The sequence below is a fragment of the Balaenoptera physalus genome (assembly GCF_965194825.1).
Source record: "Balaenoptera physalus genome assembly, chromosome: 17".
In the NCBI taxonomy this organism is placed as follows: Eukaryota; Metazoa; Chordata; class Mammalia; order Artiodactyla; family Balaenopteridae; genus Balaenoptera; species Balaenoptera physalus.
The window spans coordinates 78,477,909-78,496,425 of NC_138895.1; the positions used below are offsets into that span (position 1 = coordinate 78,477,909).

The following is an 18,517-nucleotide window of genomic DNA, read 5'->3' on the forward strand; positions in this document are numbered from 1 at the left end:
TAATCTCAACCCTATCATTATGCCCACTTTACAGGTGACAAAACTGAGTATAACCCAAGGTCATACAGTTAGTAAATGGTGAAGCCAGGATTTGAACCCAAGCAGGCTAGAACCTGCACATTCTTCCACATCCTCCTACTGCCTGGAAACACTGTGAACACCAACCCCCCTCGCCGGTGGGACCATACACGCGGAGAAGACCTCCTGTGTGGGGCTTCCATGGCTATTGGAACAGGTGTGCCTTGTTTCTGAAATCAACAAATGACAGTCACCAAAGTGCTGCAACTTGCACCCAGGACAGGAGTTGGCAGGTGAGCCCAGGAGGCAGGTGAGGCTTCCTCTCTCCATAACTGCTCCCTCGGGACTCTGCCCAGGTTATCCAGGTAGGTCCTCAGAAACACTGACGATCATTTAGTGCCGTTAATCAGACACCATTAAGCTGTACCCACTGTAACTGTAAAGTCTATATTTACGGAACTATCCATACAACTGTGTTTGACCAACACAGGTTACCTTATGTTTTAAATGAAAAATATTTAAACAGACTGCGGTCCATAAACACCAGAGGGTAGAAGTCTCATGTTGTAATTAAAACATTCAAATCTGAAAGTCAGTACTATGCCTGCACGCTAAACCCAAGGCTAATTTAAGGAAACTAATTTGGACCTTTCTTAAATGACAAAGATACCCAGAAGGTGATCACTTTACTGGAGGAAGAAACTCTAGATTCACAGCATTAATTAAACAAGTCACGGTATTTCCTTCTCTAGTGCAAGGTCTAAATGGTCTTAGGAGCATCTCTGACTCTGATCTTTTCGTATTATTACCCGAATACCTGGTCAAGCCCTCAGTGCTGCCTCCCACCAAGGGTGATGAGTCGGAAGAAGTGGCCAAGCCGCCTGCACCAGGCTCTCAAGCGCAAGCCTGTACCTGTGGGCTGATGCACAGAGCTGCGACGTCAGGGGATTCCTATCACATTATTTCACTCCAAATGTCCCCTATTCATTGAGAGAGGCACTCTCTCCCACTGCATTTTAGAAAGCATTCAGCCAGAGCTTTAAAAGATCAGACCCCTCGATCCGGTTATTCCACTGCTGGGAATCTAGCGAAGGAAAGAATACGAAATTCAAGCAAAGGTGCTAACTGCATGAGTTTCCACAATCGTTTAAGAGTGGAAGCTGCCTGAAGGTTCCAATGTAGGGAACTAGTTTGGACATTTTTTTTTTTTTTTAACTCACTCATTCACTCATTCATTCTTTCAAAAAAGTATTCCAGGCACTGGGGACACAATGGGGACAAAACAAACACAACTCATGCTCCCTTGTGGTGCACCTTCCATAGGAAGTGGTGGGCCAGCCTGGTGACCATATAAATGAGCAGATAAGGACCACCAGCTCCCTGTGATGGGAAAAGGCAGGATGCTCTAGGAGCCCAGGTCAAGGCAGACTGATCTGTCTGGGGGACAGGGAAGGCCGCCCTGAAGACTGGACATTTGAGCAGACAGCTGAAATATGAACAGGAGTTAACCAAGTCACGGGGAGGGGAGACATCCAGGAGGAGGAAGAGGCACCTGCGGGAGAGGTCAAGGAAATAAAAAGGACCCGGATGGCTGGAGCCCAGAGAACCAGAGGGAGCACAGGAGGGGGACCAGGCGGGAGAGGTGGCAGCCGTGGAAGACCCTGTAGGCCAAGTTCTCCTAACAGCAATGTGAAGCCTTAAAGGGTACAATCAAATTTTACAAAGAGCTCATTGGCTGCGATGTGGAGAGCTGAGTCGTGGATTGCGATGCTACAGCACGTCACTACAAAACAGAGTTCGTGAATAATTTGAGTAACAAAGGAAAGTAAGAATAATGGGATTAAGTATTAAAAGCAGGATACAAAATTGCAAATAAAATATAAACTCGATTTTATAAAATATATGGGCTGAAAAAAGGCTGGAAGGAAATAACATTAAAAATATTAACAGTGCTTATCTTAGGGTAGTGAGATTACAAATAATTTTTTTTCCTTATAGATTTCCGGACTTTCGCCATACGAAAAGCCTCTTTCGTAACTGTTTTACAATTTAGACTATAAAATATTAATAGAATGCTTGACAACAGGAATACAGCCTCAATCTACTGATTAAATATTGAGTATATTTACCTGTAACTAGATTAGCATTGAATTGAAACCCTCCCCAACAGACCTTGAAATATTATGAAGATAATTAACTAAGGTCTACAGATCAACCTGGGTTGAGACAAGAATGATCTTCAAAATTAATTCCATTTCAGTTTTGCCAAAGGAGTGCAGATTTTTACAGCTTTATCGATTAATTCAGTTGCTCACATTTGCAAGAAGAGAGGAGTGAGGCTACAGATTAATGAAGCACCCAGATGACACGATGTTATAATTCAACAAGAGCGCTCTCCATGTATGTTATCCTTTATTCCCACCACTAAACTAAGTCAGATTCTACTGGACAATCTTGTGGCCGGTGTAAGAGAGGCTCAGAGGCAAAAGCATTTGTGTCCATTCACAGCAGAGCCTCATCCAGGCAGTGGCCATGTCTGTCCTAATCTCTCTCACATCCCCAGTGCCTGGCACATAGAAGGTGTTTAATCTGTTGAACTGAAGTCCAGTAGAAGGGCCTAGAGCCAACCCAGGTCTGTCTGGTGCTAGAGCTTACGCTCTCATCAAGAACACCTCATTTCCCCTCTTCCAGAAACAGAGGGAGCCCACTGGCACTGGCATTTTGTCTTTCCCCTCAGCTGGGAAAATGTGTACAGAGCTCAGGTGATGAGAGTTTGCTGATCTACGTCAGCAGGTATGCATCACAGCTGAGCTGGTGACCATGGGGAGGGTGGGGGGGACACGCAGGCTAGTCCCCTATGGGACATCAACTCACCCAATGTATTTGGAGGACAGTTTTCAATGTCGATTCAAGTTTTAAGCACTCATATCCTTTAAGACGGCAATTTCAATTCTAGCAATTTATCCCACAGGAAGTCTTGAAGAAGTATGGAAAGAGGGAGGAACCAAAACCTTGTCCGTCAGCAAAAACTGGCAATATATAAACTGTAGTGCATCCACATGACAGCAAACGCACTTTAAAAAAATATGTACTGAAAAGGAAAAAGTCAAGGTGTGGTAAGTTTAAAAAAATAGGTTGATAACAGTGCCTTTGGTATTTTGTGCTAGGAAAAAAAAATAACAAAATTAAAGTGCTATGTTTTAGTATATCATGAAAAAATTATGGTGGCCTGTGAACCACGCTGTCTATAGTAGTGACCACGACCAGAAGAGGCGCTACGGGTTACTGTAACTGCACATCACACGGATGTTGGAACCTTCTACAGGATGCTTGTGCTACTTTTGAAAGTAGGGGGGAAAGAGAGATTTTCTTTTTCATTATAAATTGTGGAGCTATGAAAATCAGCTAATTTACTAAGTAAGGCCTTGTTCACACCTCTTTTCATTCAGGTGAAGCATACATCTGCCTTAAGCAAAACGCTCCACCTTCCTTAAGCCGAGGCGTTGCGTTTCCCAAGCGTGCTTGCTCATCTGCCGCGCATCCCACAGAGGCTGCCTGGGCTCAGCCAGCACTCTAGGGCCATAATGGAGGGGCTGGTTCTCAGGTTCAGTCAAGAAACCAAAACACTTCACAGATGGGTTTGCACACAGCGTCCTGATAAGCTAACACGCCCGTCTCTCGCCCTCTGCAGCGGTGGCTGGAGTCACACAGAACAGACGCTTTACCTGCTCGACTTCATGGGCTGCTCATAGGGTGTCTGCTGGATGGCGTACTCCTGGTACCCTCTCCGGGGCGCCAGGTCGGCCGCCGCGGCCTCGGGGTCTGCAGCTCCTGTTTCCGGGGGCCCAGCCTCCACCGGAACAATCTTGGTAGCACCTGAGATGAAGGCACAACGCACCACGTATTAAAGAGGCGCCGTGAGGGCCCTGACCACACCCCTGCCCCCAGAGCAGGGGACAGAGCCTGGGAAGCGTATTTCTTTACTGTGTGGTACCCATGCAAGGGACTAGTTTTCCTTCAGTTCACACCTTTAACTTGTGTGTTTGTATATGTGTACGCACACGTGTGTGTGTGTGTGTACGTGTGTATGTTTGGGGGGAAAGGGCAAGTTTTCCAATAATCAAAACCTTCTTCTGAGATACATTTTCACTTGATCTCTTTATTAAAAAACAAAAAAATAGATCCATATATACATATATGCTTCCCTGCAAGATTTCATATAGATCCACATGTGTTAAACTTTACGTAAATGTAAAACAGCATCAAGACAGAAGGGAGCGGTGGAATCAACTGTGAACAGGAATCTAAGCTGCCTGGGATCTGGTCCCAAATATGACATCACCCTCCCGCCTCTGGACCTCTGTGTCCACCCTGTGAAATGAAAGGTCTGGAGTGGAAAACTCAAAGGTCACCTTTATTCGTGCAAGTCCAGGATGTGAAACGATCAAAGACCGTGTACAGCAGCGTGTGTGCACGAGGGTACATGCACACGCACGTTACATATCAAGTGCACTAAAGAAAAGGCTCCGATCTACCCCTCGTTTCTGGAATAGCAAAGGAAATTAACCACTTTTCACCCCCCCTTACAGAAATCTCAAAATACTACCATCAATTCTTAAGAAATCATTACAGAAACTTTCTCTAGAGACAGCTAAACACAGGAACCTCTCTCCTAGCATTTCCATTTCCCGGAATAACACTTCTCTGAAGTAGGGTGGGGCAGACAAAGTGACTTTCCAGAAACAACTTCTAGTCACATAATCTTATATGGCTTTTTCTCTACTGATTACCTTACCCTGCACTGAAGTCTCAAGAGGCATTTATTCAGCGTTTTCATTTTAAATAATGAGTTATCAATACTATTAGCACTGAAAAAAGATGGTTAAAAAGGCTCTAGCTGTCCTCAAAATCCTAAACTTGATTTTTTAAAATTTTATTTAACAGCTATCACCTCAAATGGATAGAAAAAACCCATTATTATACTTTGGAATCTACTATCATAAACTGCTTTTTGTCTAAAGTATCCTTTCCTGGAAGAGACCTTTTTTTAAAAAGGGTAGTATAAGAAATCCACTGGCTATTTTATGTGAAAGGAAGAGGAGATAGGAATTTCTAGCATCATAAAATATATGATGAACCCACTAAAAAATGCAAAAAAAAAAAAAAAGTTAGGTGGAGGGTTTTGGAGAAGCAGCCGACCTCCATCTGGTGCGAGTGGTCTTGCACTTAGGATGGGGCAGTAAGGGCGGGGAGGACATCCAGGAGAGGGGCTGGTGAGGGGGCAAAGAAAAAAACACTCTCCTTGGCCACTGCTCCTCTGAGTGGCCACTCAAACGACAGGACAGGTCGTGGCTGCAGAGGTGGTGGAGGCAGCAGCGGGAGCGGCCCTCACTCGCTTTCCTCTGGACACGCCCGTCCACCACAGCCCTGGGCAGCGACAGGTCAGCCTTCAGCCCAAGTTACTGGGTAACTCAGTGGAGAGCCGGACACTGATGATGCCGCTCAGGATCACAGCCCCAGCTGCCAGGCTGCCTGCGGCACAGCCCCGCCCACAGAGTCCCACTCCGTCCCCTCCCGCTTGTTTTGCTCACCTGGAATCACTTCGTGAGCCGTTAAAACCACACTTATGATGGGCTTCTTGGCTCCGGAGATCTGCGCGGCCTCTTTTCCCGAGCAGACCTTCTGGACTTTCTCCACTCTCTGAGTCCGCAGTCTCTTCGGGGCCTTTTCTCGATCATCTTCCTTATACTTCTTCTCCAGTTCAAGGTCAGATTCGTTACCTAAGGAGCAAATACCAAGATGCATAGAATATCCTCCTGTGTCAGTGATGGAGTCAGAAAGTGCACACAACCCCAACCCTTTTACGGGATGACAGTAAAGGAAATATACACGTATGATACAGACATTGGTCCACGGTGCCGTGCAGGCCCCTTTACCACTTCGGGCATCATCTTTGCTTCTTCAGTCTTTCATGTGATTCAATAAATATCCTCCCCCCGCCACAGGCCACCACGTGGGCATGGAGAATACAGCTGACAGGGCAGGCAGAGCCACTCATCTTGTTTTCATGAAGCCAACCAGCCCACAGAGTCATCTATCAGCAATCAACACTGCGGAGAAGACATGGTCTTCTTTAGATTTACAGCCTAAGAAGAAGTCGTTCAGTTACTCATCTTCCAGTTAGTAGCTGCCTTCCATGTGCCAGGCGTGGTGAACATAAAGGCTGACAGGGTTTTGTTATACAGCAGAAACTAACACACCATTGTAAAGCAATTATACTCCAATAAAGATGTTTAAAGAAAAAAAGAAAACAAGGTTAGCTACAAAATAAATAAATAAATAAAAGTAACCTAAAGAGATTGTAAAAAAAAAAGACTGACAGGGCACAGACCCAGACCCTGCTCTCGAAAGCCCTGCAGCCTGAGGGGTAAGAAACACTTCATATCAAAGTGAAGCATAAAGAAGTGCATGCTATTCCCAATTCCTAAGTGAGAAGGAAATACGGGGAAGGAAAGGACAGGAGTTGTCTCTTTCCAAGAATCACAGCCACAGACCTGAAGTAGCCTGCCCAAGAACTACTTCTTCAGAACATTCTAACAAGGAGACAGGACCCACTCGGCACAGCCCTGCGTTAGAGGTGAACGCGGGGTGGGTGGATGGTCACGGGACAGGCACATGGTGCAGGCTTGGAAAGCGCTGGAATAGGGGCTGTCAGGGAGGTGAAGTCAGAACCAGGAAGTAATAAAGCAGAAGCCGGAGAAATGGGAGAAACCAGAGGGAGACAGCCTGAGGCAACTCAGGAAGCCTGTGCTTCCCGTGATTTAAGTTGCCCACAGCCGGACCCACACGGAAACCCACCGATGGACGCCTGAAGGCAAGACAGAAAATGGAGAAGTGCAAGCTCCTAGGACGGCATGCTGGCTGAAGGAAATCCCTCTCAAGACGAGGCCAGGAAAAAACTTGGCTAATGGCGCAGGTGGATCGAAACAAACAATTTTCTGTGTTCTATAAATGAGAGTCTTTTCGTGCTTGTCCCAATCATCCAGGTGCTTGAACATTTTTAGATCTGGTAGACACAGTCATGGGTTTTTTTTAACTGCTGGAAAAAAGGTCCTTAGTCATATAATTAGCGTCAGCACCAAACATGATAACAACAAACTGAAAAGAAATATTAGTAAATGAGACCATGATTCAGAGTGTACTCTGCAAGGCCAAAGGGAAAAGTCAAGACGGTTACATATATCCCCCCCTTGAAGAACACGATGCCTCCTAAAAAGCTAAAGAACGGGGCAAAACAAGTTATCCCCAAAGTCACTGCCAATGCTTACGTGATGTTCTATGATTTTTCATCTGCATCGTGCCTGATTTTTGATCTGCATCGGGCAGTTTTAAGAGATAAGTGTGCATAAATAATTATAGAATATACTGGATGCTATAAAGAGGTAGAAACATACTATAGGACTTTTTGCTTTTAAAAATGATGCTTTACTTTATAAAAGAATTCACCACAGATTACAATTCAATATGTGGATGAATAGATAACGTTTACATTAAAAAAAAAACAAAAAAACAAGAATTAGAGCTTGCCATAAGCTGAATCTGAGTTTACATCATGAATCAACTACCAAAGCCGAAAGCATACACACAGTGTCAGCCGGCATGACCACGAAGTAGCTGAAGCGATCACGCTTACACTCCCCACACTCGGCACTGGGCTGACCATGTCTGGACTCAGCTTTACGCATCGTGTGTTAAGAATACACTGCAGGACTGGGCGCACAAGGATGGTGGACAGGAGTGGAAAAAAGTCTGGAGGACTGAAACCCGCTAAAGACACGGGAGTTGACCCAGGTGGAGATGAGGAGACCGGATGGGACTCTGGTCTCTCAGCCCAACTATTACCACAGCTCCTATTCGTGTCCTTGCTTCAGTCACCCTGCCCGGCCCCCAGGACAACGAGGAGGCCGCTCCAGCCATTCTGGCAGCGGGAAATCCAGGACCCCAGCGTGGCCAACGGGGTCTGGGGTGAAGGCTGCCAAGGGCTTCTGGGAACGGTTTCCTTCCCTAAGAAAACCTCTCCTTCACTGGGCATCACTATGTCCACTGCCTGGAACTGAGGCAACCAGCCAGAACCTACAAGAGATCAAGGGAAAGCCCAGGTCGACGCCTTGAGGGTCCGGAATGAAGGATGGACCCTGGGACAGCAATGGCACATCTGCACCCCCCGACCCGACCCGACCCCACCCTGGAACCGCTGATCCCCATGCATCTGTGACATGGGAGAATGGACATTCCCACTTTCCAATTCGTTTCTAATTGATGCCTCTACTGAAAGTATCTCAACTAACACACTCTCCAAACCATTTTCCATCTTGACCAGAGAGTGAATTGTTTTTAAAACCCAAATCTGACCCTGTCACTCCCCTGCTTAAAACTCTTCGATGGCTTCCCTCCCACCTCCATGAGCAGAAAGTGCTAGATAAAGTCCTCCAAGATTTGCCATCAATCATCTCTCCCATGACCCCTGCACCCTCAAGGCCAAGATTCCCAAGCACGCACCCACGTGTACTCATCTGCTCACTCCTTCAGGCTCCAACAATACTGAACTACAGCCCCTGGAACTGCACGCAGGTCCACGTAACATCTAACACCCAACCCACAGGCCCCTGCTTGTCCAGATGACAGAGGCAGTTCAGATTTACACACACACACACACACACACACCCCCCAAGATATCAACATTATCAATGGTTGGACTTCTCACACTGCTTTGCAATTATCTGTTTGGATGCCTCATCTGTGCTGTAACCTCCAGGAAATCAGGTCTGTGTCTTCTTGTTATTTTATTGAGCCTGACACAGACCAATAGCAGAGGACCTAACCTAGAACACAATGAAGACCTGCTCTGTTGTGCTCAAAAAGGCGAAGCTAGGACCAATGGGTAGAGGTCAGCAACAGACTTCACCAGAGGAAGAAATTTCCAGCAGTCAGAGCCATCCAACGAGGGAGGGGTGGCTTTAGAGATGCGTTTCTCAGGAGGGTTTTCGAGGAGCTTCACATAGCAATCGTGATGCTGTGAGAAAGACTGAACCACATGGGGGGTCAAATCAGATAAGCTCTGCATCTCTGAATTCTGAGACCCTCCCAACAGGGAGATGGAGCTGCTATGTAAGGAGGACGGCAGGAGAAAGGAGGTGGAGGAGCTGGCAATACGAGAGAGTAAAAGAAAATGCAGAGTAAAACAGTGGGCAGTGGGAGAAGATGCACCTTCCACCTCCTGGACGGCCACCAGCATCCTTCTGTGCCTGTGTGGGCTCTGATCCTCCCCGTAGCAAATGCCAGCGGGGCTCTCACTATGTCCCCAAGGCCCACACACGACCTTGGCAGCAGCTACGGTGGACACTCAGGCTCACCCTGCACCCCAGCGTCCGACCTCAAGCTTGCACAGGTGTCTTGTAGCATCCGAGCTGGGCCCCTGCAGCCCAGAGGTGGAGACGGGTCAACGTGGTGGGGACGACCCTCAACCAAGGAGGGATGGGAACCAATGCACAACCACTCTGGGCTCCCGACCTGAGTGCACACTTCTGGGATACATTCTGGAAGCTTCGAGATCCTGGCAGAGTCAAACGCCCAGTGACCACAGCTGGAACCCAGCAGCAAACCCTCGTCTCTCCCCCTTCCCTGTCTCACCCTCCCCACACCTCACTCCTGCTTCCTGGGATCACCACCCCAGTAACTGCCTGCAGCTGGGGCAGCTTGCAGGGAGCATAAGCTAAGTCACCCCCCATTCAAAACTGTCCCAAACGTGCACCTCCAAGCCCCCACGCCCTCCATCAATTCCCTGTGGCCCCATGCGACATGAATCCACAGCCCATTCAGCTACATTCCACTCTCGAGAGCTTCCAGCAGCTTCCACAGTAAGTTTTCCCACTGATCCAGGCACCACATGGCAGACACTGTACAAGCAGCCTTGGAAATGATTCTTGGAGTTATCTTAACCCAATTCCTTGATGACTGGAGCACGGTGGAAAGAACACAGCCGCTACAGAACAAGAAGCGTGTGCGTGCAGGAAACAGCAGGTAGTTCCAGGTAAAACGCCGCGTATAAGAAAGGGGAGCCGAGAGGTGGAAGAAGGGCAGGCGGGGACAGGGCATGAAGACCCTGGACGACAAAGGCAAGTGTCTCCTGTAGAGAAATGAGGGTTCTCTGCCCCATCCCTGTGCACGTGTAGCCCTGTGCCCAGCCCACTGCAGCCCGCACGACTATCTATTCTCATCCCCAGCAACAGGTCAAGCACGTAGAAGGTGCTACACACTTGTGTGCAGAAAACAGGGAGGGTGGAGGAAGAAAGAGAAGGACATCTGAATAAAAGTCTTGTGGGTAATTTTGTGCTCACTCCCTTTGGACACCAAAGAAGTCCTCATTTCCACTTGACCTGCTTGTTTGGGGATTTCCCTGCATCCTCACTTGACCCATCTCTGTACTTTTCCAAGTTGCCACTGAACCGCTCCTGCATGCAGCCCAGGAGTCCTGCCGGCGCCCGCATCCCTCCCTCGGCTCACCTGCACCACGGTCTCCCACACGGAGCTTCTCCACAGTCCCCTGCTCCAGCCACTCTTCACCACGTGCCAAGGCGGCACAGAGGAGAAGCGCAGCAACAGGCACGTCTGAGTCTCTGCCCGCTTCCTACCCACCAGGCTGTCCTCTTCCCAAGTCTCTCCCTCCACTCTGATCTCCTACCCTGGTGTTTTGGGATGTGCTATGTGTAGCGTCTGCTGCAGAATGAGGTAGAGGGTCGCATCTCTGGTTTCCAGCCTCTAGAGGTAATTGGATTTAATCAGCAAAGGTCATCACTAGTCCTTTGGGAGTCAGGAGAGGAGAAAGTCCCAGGACCTCATAAGAACCTCCACTGACAAGTCCTGGCTCTCTGCCCACATCTCCCACCCAAACTAGCCCAGGATGGGCCCGCTCTCCAGGCTCACGGTGGAAACACCCTCTCACTCCAGACCTGACGCTGCTGGAGCCCAAGACAAATTAACCCACCAGGCTCTGTGGACACACTCACTTTTATTTGTAGGACTCGTCCTGGTTGTGACTCAGAAAGGCCAAGTCCACACTGGGTCTGACTCCAGGTCTACCTCTTCAGTTCCTCTGCCTGTTTGCTAGTTATGACCCTCTCCTCAATCTGGTTAAGGATTCATGTCAAGTAGTGTTCTTCTGAAAACAGACTTTCTATTTCTAATACCAAGTTCAACAATGACTCCCTCGTACTTAATAAGACATTCTCTTTGTGAGCTTTTTTTTTCCTTGTTCTCCCATTTCCAAATTTTCTCAGGGTCCATCTTCAAACAAACCATCATTTCGACACAAAAGAAAGAAATATTTACTTGTAAATTATCCCAGCACTATAGAATGTATTTGTTCTTTACCAGCCACAGTCACTCAACATATACTTATGGAGTGCCAGGACCTGTTCTAAGCATTTGTGATACTGCAGGGTACAAAACAGAGAGAGACCCTTGCCTTCTGGAGTTTACATGCTGGTGGGGAAAGACAGACAATACAGTTAAAACATAATAAATAAGTAGATTACATAATATATCAGAAGGTAATTTTTAAATTTCTCATTTTACCTGAGCCTGGTGAAAGAGCACAGGCATTTGGAAGATGAACAAGTCTGAATGTTTTTTTTTTTAAGAGAACCATTCTTTAGAGGGCCCTACTCCATTCTACAAAGGAAAAATAACCTTTGATCAGAATCTCATCAAATCAAAATAAAAAGAATCTTATAAAATCATCTGCCCCTTTTACAGGAATAAAACAAGTCTGAATATTTATGCGGTGTGGTCCAGTGCTCTAACAAACACATCTCACGTGACCAGTTTCTACTGATGGGGAAAGTAATTGTGACAGGGCTTGTTTATTTACTTGTTGACTTTGTTTCTGGTCTGTCCCCCTAGACAGTGTAAGTGCAAGGCAGCCTGGCAGGACTGAGCCCATTTTGCTGGACACCTGCCACCGGGCCACTACCCTGAAGGGCTCCGTGAAGTGGAAAGAGATGGGTGGGACCTCACCTTCACAAAGCAGGAGAGTCAGCCCTTCATTAAACAGATTACAAGTGAAGGCCTCTCAGACGCCTGGCCCTGTGCTGGGCTCTGGGGGCCCAGAGAAGAGCCCGGCCTGTCCCTGCCCTCGGGGAGACGAGCAAACACGGAAGGCTGCCCCACCCATCATAAAGCCCCTCCTGCCATCTTCTCCTTTAGTCCTTGGACCCTAGAGAAGCTGGACTGTTCCTGAGCCCGTTACAAACACCCCGCATCACGCCTGAGTCCCTCTGACTGCAAAGCGTGGGCTCCCCGCTGCCCTCTCCTGCCTCCGATGGGCCAGGAGGAGAAGTTTAGACAAAGGACCAGAGAGGAACCAACAAACAGCGGGCCCCGTGGTGAGAGGCCGTGGTCAAGTGGCAAAGCCTAGTGCTGTCCCAAGGGGACCAAGAGGACAGGGGGCCTGGCCGGTCAGCCGAGAAGTGAGGTCCACGACCATCGCTCTGCTTCCTCCGTGGGGAATGGTGCTCAGCTTAAAGGCTCTTCGTGCACCACGGTGCCTGGTCTTATTTCTAAGAAGCCCCTCTCCTCCGCGCTCCTCTCTCTGGCAGGGCCCTGGCCCATCTGTGCTGAAGGCTGGCTGAGAAGCGAAAGGCTGGCACTTGCTCAGTGCGTCCTCAGCTGAGTCCCCAGAAGCGGCAAGAGGCCATTTGCTCCTGATCGCCATGCACATGAACGGCCCACCTGGGCGCCCGCCTGCCCGCGTGAACGCACACAACGCGCAGGGCCTGCCCAGCTGGCAGCGCTGGCGCAGCAGACGGCCGCTCCGGCCCCCGCTTCCAGGGCCAGGCGTTTAAAGTCCTGTTGTGCGTGGCGACGGTGGCCCACTTCTTCTGCTCTGCAGCCACGCTCCTTGTTACAAAGAAGCAATTCTTGGAAAGTGAAGAAAACTACAGTTTCTGTTCTGTTCAAACTGGTAAATGTCTACCTTCCCTGCACTGAGACAGACTAAACCCTCTGGCAATGAACAAGGCTAACTGAAGGTGGCTCTTCTGACACAGTCGGAGAACCCCAGCTGATACCCAGGCTCCCGGGCTGATGCCAATGGGTAATTTGGGGTAATTTACTCACTCTTGGTTCAGCGAATGCCCAGCTGACCCCCTGGGCTGACACAGAGTGCCTGGTGAGGGACGGGCAGCAAGTGGATCTCTTTCAATAAATACACCCAGCATGGAAAATGAAGACAGTGAGGGGAGCTGGGCGTGAGGGGGCACCCGGGTCCCACTCCAAGTCTTCTAGGTAGTGCTTTCCAGATGAACCGCCTTCCAAGTATGCTGCTATTTTGCATGTGTTCATTACGCAATGAATTTTAAGGTAGCATTTTATCTTCATATTGTATGAAGCACCTGTAATATCTTCACTGAGCTCTACAAAAGGCTCTATCCAAAAGAAAGCAGGATGTGATTTTAAGTGAGATCAAGAGCGGAAATCTGTCTGAGATGCTTAAAAGGCAGAAGAGATGGGATACCATCAACCCGACCCAGTAGACCAGCAAGGGCACAGGAAGGAAGGTCAGTGTTAATCCCATCAGCAACAAAGGGTTTCAGACTGAAATATCTGACAGTGGTCTATGCCTGTCTGGTATTTTTCCCTTAGTCAATAATCATGAGAGGGAGGTAAACTGTACCACTATAATAGCACGACCTTATCTTCTGAGAGGCTCATTACAGTTTGCAAAGCACTTTCATGAGCATTAACTAGCGCCTCTAACTCTACTGTCATGTGCACACTGTGCCTTTTTAATCAATCTTTTTACATTTCATTTTTTCCTCCAAGGCTCTAATAAAATGTGCTTTTCCGGAATATGAGGTGCTTGGCTGAAGTGCCCTTGTCCAGCAAATTTCACACCGTGCTGCATCACCATCTGAATCCAGTTGTGATCGTAGCTGCATCAGGATGTGGTTTTCAAACATTTTTTTTTTTTAGCAGCAGGACATTTTGAGTGAATTCTTTAAGCAATTTCAACATAAACAATCAATAAAAGGGCATGACTGCTCTGGTTAAAGCGGGTAGGGTCCAAGCCAGCCCCCCACTAGCTACCCCCTCCACGGCCCTCCCAGCCCTCCATCTCAGCCGCAAGTGCCTCAGCTTTCAAACAAGTGCATGAGGATGCAAGAGGGGCTGTCAAATACCACCTTCACCACCGTCACTGCTCTGAGTGGCCAGCGCAGAGCCAGGGTGTGTGAGCTACACTCCAGCTCTGCCGTCGAGCTGGACCAGTCTGGAACTCTCTACACCTAGGGTCCGAATCTGCAAAATGAGTCATTGTGAGGTTCAAGTGAGGGAAGGTGGCAGAGTCCTCTCACAGGGGGGCGGGGGGAATCACGCAGTCGCCCCCAGGCCGCACGCGTTCGGGGCCAGTGACTTCACGCCTGAAGACGTGCACGTGCAGCTCAGGGCTGGGCTGGGATCAGGGCTTCGCAGCGGTTCTGGCCGGTTTGTGCTAACAGGAGAGGCGCGGGAAGGGCTGCCTCACCCCGCCCCCGAGCCTGGAGCGCTCTGCGGAGTCAGCGCTTCCCTGGAACGGTATCGTTCAACTTCGTGACATCCGTGCCTCACGGCTCTTCAACCACAGCGCGCTGACAGAGTTCTTTACATCTCATTTCCCTTTGAAAAGACGGCGTTTAAGAAGTGATGACACTGCAACATGGAAGCGGGAGTTCCCAGGCGGGTGCACGCGCCCCTCGGTGCTGAGACTGCTACGACAGCGCCCGGGGCCCTCACGTGGGGAGGCGCCCTGACTTCAGCCGAAGGCGGCCCTGCTTCAGGAGCAGAGACCAAGCATGTGCTCCGTTCTAAGGGTAATGAGCAAAGATCCAGTGTCCCCAGTGTTCTAGAAAGTTCCCACTTGCCCCTCCAGGCCCACCCTCATCTGTCTCCACCCAGCTCCCGGAGGCTCACCTGTAAGGGTCACACAGGGGCTCCATTGCCCTCTGGCCTCCCACAGAGTCACCAGCAGAAGTCACCAACAGAAGATGGGAGGGAGGGAGGGGAGTAGGGGGGGATATTCTCCAGGCCCCCTCCCTGCAAAGGCTGCAGCTCTCCCGGCAGCTCTCTCCTGCCTCTACACCTCAGGTGACAACGACTCCCCACTGTCCCCAGCCTCCCCCAGGACCAACACCTGCCCACACTTTACAAATAATCCCTTTAGTAACCTCTCAAGTCGCCATCTGCTTGCTGCCAGCTCCACGGGGCGACGCTTTCAGTCATCTCTAGATGACCCCTCTTTCCGGCCCCAAAATCTCATCTGCACCCCTGCCATGTCAAGCATCCCCGACTGACACGGCTCCTGCTCAGGTCGGCACAAGGCACATTCCCAAGACCAAAGGACTCTTATCCCAGCTTCGTCTCATTGACTCTCCCTGCATCACTGACCATCGCTGATCCCATCCTTCTCCCCCTTTAAGGCGGCCTTCCTGCTTTTCTCTCCCTCGGGATGCTCGGCACCAGGGTCCTCAGGAAGCCACCCTGCTGTTTGCTTCTGTTCCATCCCAACCCCTGCTGACCACCCACCTGCGCCCTCACCCACGAAGGGGCCTCCTGCCGGCCCCGCACCCGGGTGGACGACACCCCCACGGACACCCAGGGTCCACCAAACTCAGTGTGTGGCCAGACAAACTCATCCTCTCTCCCCCAAACCTGCTTCTCCCTTGGGTTCTCCAGACTGGCAGGGGCCGCCCTCCGCCCCAGCACCCAAGCCACAGCCTCGGCCCCCTCCCTCCCACAACTTCCCGTCCACATCAGCCTGTGCCCAGGGCCTGGGAATCACACTTCCTCAGCAGCTCTAGAATACGCCCCCTTCTCTGACGCCCACTGCCACTGCGGAAACCAGATACTGCAGACCCTCCGCCAGGCCCCGCACCAGCCTCCTACACAGTCTCCCCGCAAGCACGTGCGGCCAGCGGCCTCCTCCAGGCCTCACGGGATGCTACTCTCTCTGCCAGGCTGCATTCCGCATGCCTCCCCCGTCTTCTCCCTCCTCTCACCTCCAGCCCCACCCACCCTTCAGAACACCAGGCCCACGTGGATGTCAAAGCTCTGCCCAAGCCCTTCCTGACCGGCCCTGCTCTCCCAGGCTGCCTCTGAAGCCCCGTCTCTGAGCTCCCTTAAGATCCCATGTGGCCTCTGCAGGTGCTCATCACACTTACCCCAAAGGGTCAGTGTCATCTGTTTGCCCCGCCCAGCAAACTCTGAACAACTTTACTACACAAACTTCCGTTCACTTGACATCACATAGCCCAGCAACCACCACACGCCTGGTACCCAAACAGTAGGTGCTCAATCAATGCTTCCGATGAATTAATGAAAGATCTACAGCAGGGGTTCAGAAATATTCCCACTTTTCTCAGCTCCTAACCATACACACACATGCACACACACACACTCCTTTAACTCTGATGAGCTTCTCTGACTTCACTAAGAAAAACGAAGCTCATCTGATGCAGAAGCTCTCAACTAAGTTCCCTTTATCTCAAAGTCTCCCGCTCTTTGCTCACCATGCCCTCCTGTCCTAGAGGAGTTCCTGTGGGAGGGATACCGTTCCATTTTCCAACTCCACACTCTTAGCAGTGGGATCTGTGTCTGTGTTTACGCTCTAACTCCCCAAGGGACTTCGCAGAGTCCCCGACATGGAATAACACGCAAGCAAGGCAAGCTGATTTAGGAAAGGGCAGATGAAGAGTTAACCATATGAGCAATCACACATCTGTAGAAATTAGTTCATACACACTCATTTATAATCAGCACAGCGCTAATATTCTAAAGTACCTATTCCAAATTGCCCAAGAACTAATTAAATCTCAGAACACCCCAGAGAGTCAAGTGTTATCAGCCACATTAATAAAAAGCCCAGAACAGTTGTCAGAACAGCAGCCTGATACGGGATTATATTCTGGGGCTCTGCCACTGATTCATGCCACACTGCTAATGCAGCAGTTTAAGAAACTTATTAACCCAAGATAATTCTATCGAACCTGCTCACTGCGCATCACTCTCACCTTCCCTCTTCCCCTCAGGCTTTCTCAAGTCTTCCTGTCTCTCTTGCTCCGAGGGAAGGACAGGCGAGCACCTGCTCCAAGCACAGCATTCCCACAGACAGGAAACTATGCGCATAAGCACACGCCGAGCATGAGGCCGTCAGCCTCCTTGTGACCCTGTCCTCACTGCACACTCACCACAGTGAACTAGCCAGCATTCCTCAAACACGCCCCCAGCCCTGCGCCTGCAGGCTTTCGCAGCAACCATCCTGACGGAAATGCCTAGCCCATCCCCTCCCCCGCCCCCCATGTCAGCCTTAGACATGGAGTTCACGGCCCCTCTCTCCTGGGAGCCCTCCAGGATACACCCGCGGGTGCGTGGTCCTGCCCTGCCCCTCTGCATTGGGCTGGCCGCTCCATCACCCTGTATCCATTCACCCCTTGGTCCTCCTCCCCAGGCTCAGCTGCTCAAGGGAAGAGACTCATTTTACTCGCTTTGATCTCCAAAGTCTGGCTTAGTGCCCAGTAACAAGCTCAGGAAGGAGGAGAAAAAAGAGAAGAGGATCGGCCGCTGCAGGGATCTCACTCAGCCCTTGGCTTCAGACAGCTCCTCAGCAGCTGGGAAGCACCAGGCACAGCAGTAAGTCCAGCTTTAAAGGCCGCTGGGCCACGGGCCACGGGCCATTCTTTGCAGCACTTCTCAGTACTCGGGTTGTTAATGGTGAGAGAGAGACTCCTTTTCAAAATGGGGGGGTGGGGGGGAAATAATAAGTAGCTGCTACTTGTCTGAAGAGCCATCACTTGGAGCAAAGGTCCCCTGTGTCACAGGCTCCATCCCTCCCATCATGTCCCTCGAGGCAGGATATAGGCAGCCCCCTGAACTGCAGACAGCACAACGCAAAGGGGCTGCAGCACAAGAGGCCGGCCTCCAAGATGCTGGACAAGCTAGCCCTCCTTCCAAAGTCCTGACATAAAGCCCTGCTTGGGTGGGATTTAGTTAGTTCCTCTTCTCCCCCCGCCCCTGCCTCCCACCGTGAAAAAAGGCACTGAGTGCCCTCTGGTTACCTGAGAGTCACAGCAAGTCTGTAGTAGAGAGCACAGGGCCAGCTCCACGTCTGACTTATGTCACGTGTCTCACGTTGGGACACTTAGTCACCAAAGGTACTGGAGGTTTAATTCAGGTGACTCTGGGCCAGGGCAAGGTGGAGAATCAGAGGACCGGCATTCGAAGACGGCTGGATCCACGTGACAAAAGCTGGAGCTCGGAAGTCGAAGGGACCAGGATTCGTGTAATTACTAGCTGGCCTTGGGCAGTTTCCTTTGTCTAGCAGAGCCTGTATCTTCGTCTAAGCGATGAGCTGGCAGCCCTGCCTTGGCACCCAGCAGGAGGATGAGAACAGATGCTCAGCACCCTGACC

At 50.1% G+C, this 18,517-nt stretch overlaps 1 protein-coding gene across 5 annotated transcripts in view; it reads right to left on the bottom strand.

The window, feature by feature from the left end:
* Positions 1 to 18,517, bottom strand: part of ZFAT (zinc finger and AT-hook domain containing) — a 178,968-nt gene that overhangs the window by 106,102 nt on the left and 54,349 nt on the right. For all 5 annotated transcript variants that reach the window (XM_082433776.1, XM_082433773.1, XM_082433772.1 and 2 more), the window contains 2 exons: positions 5,610 to 5,798; positions 3,744 to 3,894 (listed from right to left, as the gene is read on the bottom strand). In XM_082433776.1, coding sequence (XP_082289902.1) covers positions 3,744 to 3,894; positions 5,610 to 5,798 — 340 coding nt within the window. The remainder of the gene's footprint in view (positions 1 to 3,743; positions 3,895 to 5,609; positions 5,799 to 18,517) is intronic.